General features: G+C 36.7%; 1 protein-coding gene across 1 annotated transcript in view; it reads right to left on the reverse strand.

Annotated features, from left to right (window-relative positions):
* Window positions 1-11,466, reverse strand: part of ASPH (aspartate beta-hydroxylase) — a 115,975-nt gene extending 104,509 nt beyond the window's left edge. The window contains exon 1 of the mRNA XM_070747812.1: window positions 11,246-11,466. Coding sequence (XP_070603913.1) covers window positions 11,246-11,300 — 55 coding nt within the window. The 5' untranslated portion in view covers window positions 11,301-11,466. The remainder of the gene's footprint in view (window positions 1-11,245) is intronic.
* Between the last annotated feature and the right edge of the window lie 2,726 nt (window positions 11,467-14,192).

The raw sequence follows: 14,192 nt of genomic DNA on the forward strand, positions 1-14,192 counted from the left end.
CATTGTGTGGTAGAACCAGTTTGGTGTAGTGGTTAAGGTGCTGACCTAGAAACCAGGACACTGTAGGTTTTAATCCAACTTTAGGCATGGAAGCCAGATATGGAATTCAGCCCAACTCAAGGGCACCTGATATGGAGAAATTAGGAGAAGGAAGGAGTATTATGTATGTTTGCTGCCTTGAGTACTTTATTAAAAAGTAATAAAGATTGGATAAAAATAAATGCAATTATATTTGAATAGTTAGCTATCATAAATTGCAATGAATTATCTGGATATCCTCTGTATAAAAACACAATCTATGAGGTTCCTATGATTTATGAACTTTTTGTATCCCATTTTAGTTGGTGGACATTTGTCACAACTCAGATAAATGCTAGTTATTATGAAGGGTCACTGTTAATCAATGGGACAGGTAAGAAAGAGAAAGATTAATCTTAAATCTTAAATTAATCATTTATGCTTTAGTACTTTTTTGTATCATCTATGTGGCTGAATGTTCCCAATAAAGATTTATATCTCTAACTCACTTGAAAAAATAAACAATAAATAATAACAATGTTGTGACTTGTAAAATAGAAAAGCAATTAATCCTATTTTATCGCTATCACAATTTTAATTACTTTTCCACTATTGCAATTTCTAGCTAATAACCTAAATTCCAAATCCAATCCTGCCTGGTCAGTTATTTCCAAATACTGTACATGTTTAAGAGGAGGGAAATGTTGCACAAGCAGCATTTGGCTTTGACTTTTGCCCAACATAAAGTCTGTCCAATCACATTAAAGTGCCTAATATATCATAGTGATTTTTTAATATGACAAGAAAAAAAAAGTGTGCATATACGGAAGGTGCAACATGCTTCATGAATGAATATTACTAAATCATCCTCTATCACCTAAGTGAAGAAATTGTAAACTTTATTAGAGTGAAGTTCCTCTTAGGAATGTACATTTAAGAAATACTTTAATATAGAGAAGATCTACAAATAAGGCCTCTATTATAGTTTCAGATCTCAAATATGAACTTAATCAGCACATAACTATTATTAAAATGAATACTTGTTAGAGCAAAACTATAGTTAGATGTTTCCTGAATTCAGAGAAAATGACTATTCTACAATCACACCACTCTTTAAGTATTTTTTAAATTAGAAGCTAGAAGCATTTTAAAAACCAGTTAGATGCTTAGCAATCCAAGCAATATAAATGAGCAAGTTCATAATATAACTATTATAAGATGGCTTTAAAATGAAGAGATCACACAACAATTCTCCCCAGGGCTGAAAAATCAAAATATAATTTGCTATCTGGAGTTGAGGACTAAGTTAATTGGACATCTAAAAATGAATTAAAATGTATTTATAAAATGAATGTATTTATTGTAAGTATTATTAAATTAATTTGAAAGTAAATAATAATAAAATGGTAAGTTTAATAACATTTAAATACCATCAATTGCAGTTAAAAATTATCAAAGATAAGGTTTACACAGAGTCGCTGTCAGTAGATAAACCAATGATCTGATCTGACATAACAGAACTCTCTTTATAAAACTACAGTGTTCCCTCGATTTTCGCGGGGGATGCGTTCCGAGACTGCCCACGAAAGTTGAATTTCCACGAAGTAGAGATGCGGAAGTAAATACACTATTTTTGGCTATGAACAGTATCACAAGCCTTCCCTTAACACTTTAAACCCCTAAAGTGCAATTTTCCATTCCCTTAGCAACCATTTAGATCATTGCTCACCATGTTTATTTATTAAAGTTTATTAAAAAAAAATATTTATTAAAGTTGGATGAAAGTTTGGCAATGACATATGATGTCATCGGGCGGGAAAAACTGTGGTATAGAAAAAAAAACCGCAAAGTATTTTTTAATTAATATTTTTGAAAAACCGTGGTATAGACTTTTCGCGAAGTTCGAACCCGCGAAAATCAAGGGAACACTGTATTCAACTTTTCCACAGGTAAATCTTCAATTTTCAAAAGTTAAATCTGTGGATCTGAAGGATTTTCCAGCCCTAGTTTTTTTTTAAAAAATTACAAAAAAAATTAAAACAAAAGCTTTTCATGCATCAAGTCAGCCTATAAATGTGGTTACAAAATAAGTGCTTATACTCCAGTCTTATCTCACTTTACCAGTTTATGATGTTCATCGGGAAACAATCACCTTGATGTAAGGAAAACTTCAAGGCATAAAAAACCTACAATGAAGAATCCAACAAATGACGTTTAAGATGCAGCACTGTTTAAAATTCTAACATTATAAAAATAAGAATAAGTATTTCTTAGAACTGTCTCTAAAAGAAAAGTCGAAGAGCCATTTCAATTGCATAGTAGGCAACGCGGGTGGGGGGCAGGACTTCTTTCTTCTGTCACATACTGCACTTCTTTATTTTACGGGTATGTCTTTTACACCTTTATGCCTTAAATATTGTAAGAAATATGGATTTTAGGAACCCCAAACAAATACGTTTCCCTTACGAATGTATAACTATAGTCCCACTATGTGAAAAAAATCAACTTTAGAAGGCATCTATAAGCATCCATATCTGATTTATCATTTGGCTTATATTTTCAAAATTGTGTTTCAAAATATACCTAAACCATTATTAATTGAACTGAGGTTTATTGACTCAACAGTTGTATCACACTGAGCCACAAATCAGTGATATGTGATATATATATCTCCTCCCCCTCTCCCCCCTCTCTCTGTGTATACAGTATGTCACAGAACTGACTACATTCCCTCACATTTTGTAAATATTTTCATGTGACAACTCTGAGGAAATGACACTTGGCTACAATTTAAAGTAGTGACTATGCAGCTTGTATAACGGTGCAAATATGCTGTCCCCTCAAAATAACACAAAATACAGTCATTAATTGCTGGCAAAAAAAACAAGTACGCCCCTAAGTGATAATGTCCAAATGAGGTCCAAAGTGTCAATATTTTGGGTGGTGACCATTATTTTCCAGCACTGCCTTAAGCCTCTTTGACATAGAGTTTATCAGAGCTACACAGGTTGCCACTGGAATACTTTTCCACTCCTCCATGACGCCAAGGAGCTGGTGGATGTTAGAGATCTTGCGCACATCCACCTTTCATTTCAGGATGTCCCACAGAGGCTTAACAGTGTTTAGGTCTGGAGACAGGCTTGGCCAATCCATCACCCTTACCTTCAGTTTCTTTAGCAAGGCAGTGGTTTTGGAGGTATGTTTGGGGTCATTATCACTGCAGCCCAGTCTCTTAAGGGAGGGCATTATGTTCTGCTTCGGTATGTCACAGTACATGTTGTCATTCATGGTTCCCTCAATTAGCTGTAGCTCTCCAGCGCCGGCAGCACTCATGCAACCCCAGACCATGACATTCCCACCACCATTCTTGACCATACTCTTGACTGTACTCTTTGTATGATTTATTTGGTTGCCGCCACACATGCTTGACACCATCTGAACCAAATAAGTTTATTTGATCTCACTGGACCAAAGAACATGGTTCCATAAATCCATGTCCTTAGTCTGCTTGTCTGCAGCAATCTGTTTGTGAGCTTTCTTGTGCATCAACTTTAGAAGAGGCTTCCTGCTGGGACAACAACCTTGCAGACCAAGTTGATGGAGCATGTGGCATATGGTCTGAGCACTGACAGGCTGACCCCCAGCCATTCATCCTCTGCAGCAATGATGGCAGTGCTCATATGTCTATTTCCCAAAGCAAATCTCTGGATGCTGAGCACAGGCACTTAACTTCTTTGGTCACCCATGGTGAGGCCTCTCTGGAGCAGAACCTGTCCTGATATGGTCTTGGCCCCCATGCTGCAGCTCAGTTTCAGGGTCTTCTTATAACCTAAGCTATGTTTATATACATCAACAATTTGTTTTTTCCGATCGTCAGAAAACTCATTGCCATGAGGTGCTATGTTGAACTTCCAGTGGTCAGTATGAGAGAGTGAAAGTGATAACATCAAATTTAACACACCTGCTCCCTCTTCACACCTGAGACCTTGTTCCACTAATGAGTCACTTGACACCAGAGAGGGAAAACAGCTACAGGGACCCCTATTTGAACACTATTTCCTGGGGTGTATTGACTTTTGTTGCTATCAGTTTAGACATTAATGGCTGTGTCTTGTGTTATTTTGAGGAACAGCACATTTACACTGTTATAAAAGCTGAATACTCACTACTTTACATTATAGCCAAGTGTCATTTCTTCTATGTTGTCACATGAAAAGATATATTAAATGCTTACAAAATGTGAAGGGATGTACTCACTTCTGTGACGTATTGTATATATGTATATGTATATATAAACACACATAAAGTAATTATGATAAATAAATTTTGAAGTAGCACAATACTTAGTCCTACTCTAATACCTAGGATTAAAGTGAAGGTAGGCCTGCACTGCTACCTTTAAAGGCAAGATACAAAGCTATATAAAGTCAAGTAATACAACTATTAAAAACTTAAAGAGTAAATATAGTATATTTAATGTAACTATAGAGGTAGGCTTTCAGTTCACAAAATGTTCATATGCTAACTGACCTAGTTAGTCTGGTGCTATTCTCTATCGTTTTCAATGTGATGTTCTTCTTTCCTATCTAGTTTACTTCCTTGTTGCAAGTTTCTAGGAGGAAAATTATCATTTAAAGCTCTTTTTATCTGTTCTACAATTACTCAAGTTTTTCTGAACTTTTATCCAATTTGCAATAAAAGAGATGGAAGCAAGTATTATTGGCATTCAGAAAGGGCAGAGCTGGCTTTCCTTTTGTAAACAGCTCCTTATGTAAGATTTGCTTCTAGGGTAGAATGGAAAGCTGAATGATTAAAATAAAAAGAGAGGATCATCAGTTTTAATAAGAGGTTTACAATAATTTAACAGTAATCTATTCTAAAATCCATAGGGAATGGTAAATGCACATTTATTATTTTTACACTGTCACTGAATACCAGACTACCCCAAATGTATATGTAGCAGGAGATATACTACACCTTTCAGCACTCTAATACTTTTTTTAGAAAAAAATCCTTGGTAAAAATTATATAAAATAATAGTAATTGTACTATTTTGATGCAAGCTGTTTTGAAAGTTACTGAGAAGACAGTGGTCTTCGGGGGAAATCTTTATTTTGTAATGAACTTTTTATGTGGCTTTATTATAATACGGAATTAATTTAGTGAGCATTCAAAAGAACTTGTACACAGATCCATGTAAAACATCAATCTCATGAGTCTTTTTGAAATTTTAAAATATGAGAAGGTATAAAGAATCAATGTAGATTTAAGAGGGCTGGGTGGCATGACAATGAACCGGTCCTTTGGAATGAGGTTTTCCTTTAAGATCTAGGTGGCTGCCATCTTACTAGTGTTTCAGAAGCCTTAAGACCTGGCTTTGCTCAGACTCTTGCTATGATGGGTGTGGACCCTTTTCAAAGTTGGGTGCAGCCCCTTCTGAAAAGATGATGTCTGTTTTGCTACTATCCAGTTTGGTAATCTTTGAGTTTTGTTTTGTTCTTAATTTTCCTTCTACTGCTGCATTCTTTTTATCATTTTCATATTTTTGTATGAATTGCTCAGTCACTGGGAGTTAGGCAGTATACAAATTCAACAAAATGAATGAAATTTGTACTAGCCAATTACCTGAAGAATCATTTTCTTATACTCTGTATAAATCTGCTCACTTATTGAGAACATATTCATAGTGTCTCTTCCATCCCACAATGTTAATAAAAATGTAGATAATTAGAACCAAGAAAAGATTATGTTCAATGGCTAAAATAAGGCATGCAAATGCTATCCAATACTACACTTACTTTTATTTATTTGTATCCCACCTTTGCTATTTTTTATAAACAACCAAGGACAATGAACACATCCAATATATCTTCTTCCTCCTCTCCCCACAACAACAACCCTGTGAGGTGGAGTGGCCTGAAAGAGAGTGACTGAACCAGAGTCACCCAGTTAGCTTTCATGGCTAAGGCAGGACTTGAACTCTTTATGAACATGGCAAGGAGAAATCATTTCCCTCTTCCCTATTCCATTAAGAGAAACCTCTTTAAATCAAAGAGCAGAATTGCAGTGGGAGCATCCCAGTCTATCTTGGCGTAAAAAAGAAACATCTAAGAAAGGCAAAGATAAATTCTGTTTTCTTCCTACAAACTATTTTAAAGATTTATTTATTTCTGGCTTTGCATTATACTTGAATAAGCGGGTAAGATAAACTATGGGTAAGGAGATTACCACTGAGTAATCTCTTGGTACCACCGAGGACTAGACGTGCACACAATAAAAATGGATGAGAAATTACGGTACATAGAAACTTGAATGTTCTGCAAGATGGATTGTATTAAACTACTCTTACTATGGAAAAACCAATTTAAGGCTATACTTTGCATATATACTTCTTTCAAAACATGTACGGTATTCTAAATAAGTGAAAGATAAAATCTCCCTATAGTCAAGCTTGATTATAATAATCATAATGAAAATAAAAGAATCTTTTTACTAATTACTGAGAAAACATTATTAAGGCTAGATTTGAAGTCCCAGTCACACAAAAAAATATTTGATAACGATTAAAAATCTGTATAAGCTTCTAATGCAAAAAAATGAGGAAAAGACATACTTTTAAATAAACGACTAAAATTAAAGAAAAAAGCCATACATATCAACACATCATTAAAATATTATTAATATCATCTTATTTCCAACAAAATTAAGATTTCTCACCCAGATTATACTAGGAAGTATTTTCAGAACTAAATGTTTTTGCAATATTATTACTGTTTTGAAATTTTAAAAGAGCACTAATCTTGTTCAGCAAGTGTATGGAGAAATAGAAGAATCCCCAACCTGAATGTTTGCTTAAAAGTTGACCTATTATCATTAACCAGAGTTTACTGCTTATTGTATAAAGAGTATTTCATAGATTTCCATACACTCTGCATAAGTTTTGAGAGGACAAAAATTTCCTTACTAGGTAAAAGGCTAATAAAAACGAAGAAGCGGGTTTAAATTGAAGTAGGAGATGTAAAACAATCTGGCCCTCATTCTCTTCTCTTCAGCAGTAAGCCTGTAAACATTTTGCAAGAAATCTAAAGGATTGACAAAGTTGAAAGAGCAAAAGTACATTGGGAGCAAAGCAAGGGATGTAAGCTAATGGATATAAGACTTGACTATTAAAATAAATTAATTAGACCAATAATCCTAAAGTTTATAAATTACAAAGATAAAATGCAGGAAAAAGAAAAGAAAAATAAAGTAGCAGCTTCTAATTTTCTTTACAGATACCGAATAGATGTAACTTCTTTCCCATGACCTACAATCTATTTTTCTATAATCATTAAAACCACTGTCAACTGATCACCACAGCAAGTCCCATTAACTTCACAATAAGAGGCATGCGTAAGCGCATGAGCATGCCTACCGTCCCTGTCTGAATGTTCCCTTGTATTTGTACCCATCTTATGTATTCAAATAATGTTATACTTATGTATTCAAATAACGTTATAATTATTAAATACGTACTTGAAAAAATAAATAAATAAAATAAACAAACAATCCATTCCTCTATTGTTGGTAATGTTGAATGTTTCTTTTGTGCATAAGATAATCTTGCTTCAGTTATTATATGTAAAAACAATATATAAAGACAAAATTCCATGTTGCTTATCAATCAGATCAAAAATAACAGCTATGGATGTCAACCGTGTATTAATTTTAAAAATCTTCTGAATGTAATCAAGTTCAAAGTTTCCTGTGTTTTTGTACAAAAACCAAGCAACTTTTTATATTTCCAACATAAATTGGGATATCTTTTTTAAACAATGCATCTCCATAATTGGAATATCATTCTAGACCAGTGGTTCTCAACCTGGGGGTCGGGACCCCTTTGGGGGTCAAATGACCATTTCATGGGGGTCGCCTGAGACCCTGGGAAAAGACAAATTTCTCCTGGTATTAGGAACTAAAGCTTCTATTATGGCATCTTGGAACATATTTTTACAATCCGACCAATCAGGCATTTACAGCGGGGGCGTCTCTCTGACCTTCCTGCCAATCAGCTCAAAGCTGTGTTGGGAAAATTGGCGCTAGACTTATGGTTGGGGGTCACCACAACACGAGGAACTGTATTAAGGGGTCGCGGTCTTAGAAAAGTTGAGAACCACTGTTCTAGACAATGAAACATATCAATGATACATCATTTTATACATAAAGCCCTACATGGCTTAGGACCAGACTATTTATGGGACCGTCTCCTGCCACATACCTCCCAGAGAGCAATAAGATCACACAGGGTTGGCGTTCTCCAGGTCCCATCAACTAAGCAATGCAGATTGTCAGGACCATGGGGGAGGGTCTTATCTATGGCTGCCCCGACTGTATGGAACCAACTTCTCCCTCCCGATGTCTGTACTGTTCCCACCCTAGTGGCCTTCCAAAAGGCTGGGAAGACTTGGCTTTGCTAGCAGGCCTGGAGGCCGTGAATATTTACAAGGTTTGACTATTAAAAAATGGAAATAAAGTTTCTGAACACATCATACAGAAGTTCAAAACACCTAGAATGAAAATCAAGAAGGCTAAGATAATTATAACAGTATTGAACTATACGTTAATAATACAACTAAAGCAACCCAGTAATTTGCATTCTGAGCAAAATGCAGAGAGTATTCTTTTGAAGGGCAAAAATACCTCATTTAAAGCTCTGTTGGCCTCAACTACAATTTGAATAAAATACTATGGTGGTTTAAAAAAGCCACGGATGACTCATTAAATTTAACCCTGACCAGATATTGTTGGATACTGCTTCCAAAGGACTATGTCAACTGTCCTTCCTTGGTTCTGGGAGGACAGAGACTCAGAATGGGTTCGCAATTTGGGTGTCCTCCTAGACTCACAGCCAACACAGCTAACTGATCAACACCTGACAGCTGTAGCTAGGGGGAACCTTTGCACAGGTTCAACTAGTGCATCAATTGCAACCCTACTTGGATCGAGAGACTCTTCTCATGTCACTCACGCCTTATCACCTCACAACTAGATTATTTCAATGCACTCTACTTGGGACTACTTTTGAAGAGTGTTCAGAGACTACAGTTGGTCCAAAATGCAGCTGCGGAGCTGTGGTGGGTGCACCCAGATACACCCATACTTCACTAATTCTTTGTGAACTGCACTGGCTTCCTATTGGTCTCCAGTCACAGTTCAAAGTGTTTTTTATTACCTTTAAATCCCTATATGGCTCAGGGCCAGAGTATCTTAGAGACTGCCTTCTATCACATAACTCCCAGTGGTCGATTAGATCCCACAGGGTTGGTCTTCTTTGGGTCCCATCAGCTAAACAGTGTTGGCTGCCGGGTCCATGGGGGAGAGCCTTCTCTGTGGTTGCCCCAACTCTCTGGAATCAGTTACCTCCTAACATCAGCATTGCCTCCACCTTATTGACCCCCCAGAAGGCCATAAAGACCTGGCTTTTGCAACACATCTGGGGCCATTGAACAGTGTGTATGTGTGTGTTTACTAGCGAAGTCAGCCCATGAGTGTATGGATGGTTCCAATTATTTTAAATTGAAATGTTTTTATATTGATCCATGTTTATTTTTGTTGTGAGCTGCCCTGAGTCCCTAGGGAGTTGGGCGGCATAGAAATATAACTAAACGATTATATCTATGTCTGTATAAGTTGTGTTTTGTTTTTGTTCTTGTCTTTGTCTGTTTTAATGGTATTTGTTTATTTTTCTTAATGTTAATAAAGAATTTTTTTTAAAAAAAAGAGAAATATAACTAAATTAATTTTAAAAATTGTGGTAAGAAAGAGAAAGTTGAAATACAACAGTCCTTAATATTCACTATTGGATTAATTTCCATCACACCTGTAAAGCAGCAATTGCAGACCACATTAAAGGTTACGATAACTCAACAAAAGCATAATTCCTGGTACAAATGTGTGGTTTTCCTGCAAACAATACAGAAGCGGATTATCTCTAAATCTTTGGGAAGGTTTTTCAACCTCCCTCTCCTGCTTACAGCCCCAGAATTCTTTTTTCTCCCCATGTAAATCCTAATCAGGTCCAGCCCAAGCTTAGTTTCCCAACAGCAGACAAGATCAGCCAGCAGAACTGCCATAGCACGTTTTTTAACTTTTAAATATAAATACCACGGTAGTCTTGCAACAGAAATCTACATAAATCCGTTGGACAATAAATCTCTCCCTTCTCCCCCGTAATGTGCATTGAAAAAGATTGGGCCACCAGATAAAACTCATCATTGCACAACCGTCCACGTTCTGCAACCTTCCCCACACAGGTGTGCAAGGAGTGCACCGCGGAGGGAGAAACGAGGTGAAGCTCCTCCCTTAGTGTTGTCTCTCTTTTTTAAAAAAGAAAAAAAATCTTTATTGATTATTAACATTAAAAAGAAGACAAAACAAATACGAAACAAAGACTAAAGACAAAAATAAAACAAACATAAATTTGCCAACCTACTTGTTGGCATTGCAACTACAGCTTTCAAACTATTATTTTCTATATTCATTTATATGAATCTTGCCCTTGTTAATTTCACACTTATGTCCAGTATTTTTTTAAAGGAATAATAAGGAATAACAAGATTGCTAAAGAATAATATATTTGACTGTAATATGAATATTTATAATTTTAAGTATTATTTTTTTTGGTTAACCCAATTGTACCATCTATTCCACATCTGGTAAGATTCTGTGTTGTCTTTTTGTCGAATTTCTATTGTCATTTTGTTCATTTCAGCGATTTGTTGTCTCTCTTTTGTGTGCATTTAGGGAAGAGGTCAAAGTAGAAGGGTAACAAGGCGCCCTTTCAACATCTGTAGCGAGAACCCCTGCAGAAAATGAAATTCCCTCGGCCCATTCTACTATTTTACTCTCTCCTTCTGTAATTGTAGGTCTCGTCCCACTTCCATTTTCCCCTTTGGTCAGAGGAGCAAATTCAGCCGATTGGGGTGGGTGGGAAAGGAGGATGAAAAGGAGACCCAAAGCGCCAATTTCGAAATCGTGGCGCCATCAAAATAAAATATAAATAAATAACCCGCGGTTTTCTGAAGGGGCGACCCAGATGTGGGAACCCCCAAGTAGCCTCGGCTCTGCAAAACCATGCAGGAAGCAAAGGGAAGAAAGATGGGGGACGCTGGTCTTGGCTACAACCCCCCCAACCCCACGTCCGATTCAGCTGCTTATTGGAGGCCCAACGAACCGGCTGTTTACTGACCTCTCCGGGCTCCGGGACTGGGGCTGCCGCTTTTGGGGCTCCTGCGAGGAGCCATGTCTCCTCCTGTCAAGGTAAACCAACGCTGCCTGGGAGCGCAGGACGGCGACTGCTGGGCGGGGCCGACACGAGGGTGAGGATGACAATACTAACCTGGAAAGCGGCCCCGCCCCGCGCGTTTTAGATTGACCCGGCGGCCACGTTGAACCCAGCCCTCCGACGACACTAAGATTGGCAGCCGAGCTCAACCAATGGCGAGGCCGAGACGGAAAAGCCGATCGGCGCCTTATTGGTCAGATGGAGGAAACGTCGAAGACGTGAAAAGTTCGCCTGGGCGTTGTCGGTAGCCGCCGGGAGCGCTCAATCGTCTGGAACGTGGCACTGGGGGGAAAGCGGGGTGCGGGGTCGAGGTGGGGAGGGGAGGGGAGGGGAGGGAGGGAAGCCTGCTGGCTTTGGGTGGATTGTCACGAAGCTGCGGCCGCTTGGCCGAATCGTTGCTGGTTGCAAAGAGAAATGAAGTAGAATTTCTGCAGCTATTGCTGCAACACCCTATTTTATCTCTTTTCAATTACACTTTTAATTTAATCGATTCCGAATCTTTGCGTGCAGCCTGCTCGGAGAGCTCTCTCTTCTCTTCCGAAGGCCTAGGACAACTGACAACATTTTAATTGGATTATTAATTATTTAATGTATTATTAATTGGATTATTAATTATTAATGTATTATCAATTATAATTAATTCTTTAGTGTATTATTAATAATTAATAAGATGATATTAATTATCTTCCAACAATTTGGGTAAAGAAAAAATATTTTAATTGCTGTTTGATTTAGGATCTTAACCTTAGTGTGCCAGTATGAGACCTTGAGTCAAATAGCAATTAAGGGACCATGACTTTACCTAAAGTTACTTGGAAAACTGCAGATACCCTCTTGATTCATTCAGATGCAGATTCAAGAATATGAAGGAAACCTTCAGAAATGAGGATGATTGGACATGGTATTACGCATGTGAACTTAGGATAAAACTAATAGTAAATGGTATTATGCATGGGGAAAAAGAGAACGTAAACCATTACTCTTAAGTCCTATCTCTCCTAAGATTGCTATTTGCCCAATGTCAAAAAAGCTGGCCCTAATGTTAGTCACAGCTGTGCCTCCTAAATCAGGGGTGTCAAACTGGTGACCTGCGGGCCATACAGTATGTGTCGTGTATAGGCCATGCCCACCCCAGCTTCCTGAAAAGGAAAAACAAATTCTCATGCTCCTGCCACCATTTATTTATGAACTTTATCCATGGATAGAATAGAATAACTAATGTTCTAGAACATGAAAATCAAATTCAAAATGATCTTATTTGACAAAAGTAATGGACGATATAATGTCTTACAGAGATTAATGTTTAATAGAGATTAAGGCAAATTTTCCATTTAGGAAATGCATCTAAATTAATAGATTTCGGGCAGGACATAACTAGCATAGCAAAAGTACTTCTGAAAATGAGTTTATATTAACAATTTATTAGATGCAAGATAGGAATCATCAGTGTGGCTACAAAAAGTACAGAGACAGTTTTGTTAATGACCAAGTTGCTGGAGGAAAAACCAACAGAGGACTGATAGTCTTCTCTTAGTCATCAAAAATTACCTGACCTTGTTCTTCCTTTGGGAGGTGGGATAGAGAGTAGCTGGAACATTGGATGTGTGTGCTTCTTTGACAACAGAGTGATAACAATTTAATATGAAAATGTTAACCTGGATGAACAGAAATATAATTTCCAAATCACAGAAATCACTGTCCTACCTTATTTGGCATTGGCCAACTCATCTTTAGTACTGAGTCCATAGTTCAAGAATTCAGATAATCTGGAAAATGTTCAAAGAAGAGTAATGAGGATGCTCGAGGGACTAGAAGCCAAATTTTATGCTTTCTGTTTAGTTTACTTTATGCTGAGTCCTTGGTGCTTTCTGAGCTTGGTTATTTTCCGGCAGATATTATATTACGTAACATAACTATGTTACATCTTCAGTTCTCTTCTTGTTTAGCTTAGCCTCTCAACATCTGGCAGACTGTGCACTAAGCATAATAAGTAAATATGCTTAAAATAGATGCTTCATTAACTTAATTGAACATTTGCCGTGTCATGTGTAGTCTTTCATGTCATAAGAAGTCTTTCAAAATATAAAGCAGTTTTCTCTTTCATTCCTTAATATTCCTACTCCTACTAAAAAAGAAAAGAACATGTAAGAATTACTTATAAGAAAATCAAATATGATACTTGAATACTGGTATCAAGATACCTTTTACAATTCTGTAAAAAAAAAGGTGAATGGAAAAAAAAGACTACCAAGGAAGCACTGAAATTCAGGATGTTTGAATTTAAATTAAAGAGGGGTTTTTAAATTTCAAGACATTCAATTAAAATAATTCTTTATAAATCAATGTTTTCCATGTAACTATTCTGTGGATTAAACTTATGCTAACATGTAGACAGGGAAGAACACTACAAAAACAGTAAACACATAAAACAGTGGAAAAATTGATCTATTTCAATTAATTGGTGATTACAAGAGACTATTCCATGATGCAAAAATGTGTCATATTGGTTCAAAATCTAGTTTCCTTATTGAAGTAATAGCTAGCATTGCCTAAATCAAGCTACAGAAAGCAAATCAGCTCCTGTTCAATGGAATTTGTCCTTTGCTTTTAGTACTATTGAAATCAGAACAAAAACTGCTGTCTGGAGTATTCTGACCTCTATTTAATTTTAAAGGAAAATTCCATCCACAATTTAGTAGATAATTAACTTCTATCCTGAAGCGAATGCCCTTATGTAAGTCAGGGTTTCTTATGTTTTTACCTTGTTTTGCTGTGGGTGAACTTAAATAACCATGTAATCTTATGGTAGTTTAAAAGACGGCATTTTTAAACAAAAAACGCTGTATAATTT

The sequence above is a fragment of the Erythrolamprus reginae genome, chromosome 3 (genome assembly GCF_031021105.1).
Source record: "Erythrolamprus reginae isolate rEryReg1 chromosome 3, rEryReg1.hap1, whole genome shotgun sequence".
Lineage (NCBI taxonomy): Eukaryota > Metazoa > Chordata > Lepidosauria > Squamata > Dipsadidae > Erythrolamprus > Erythrolamprus reginae.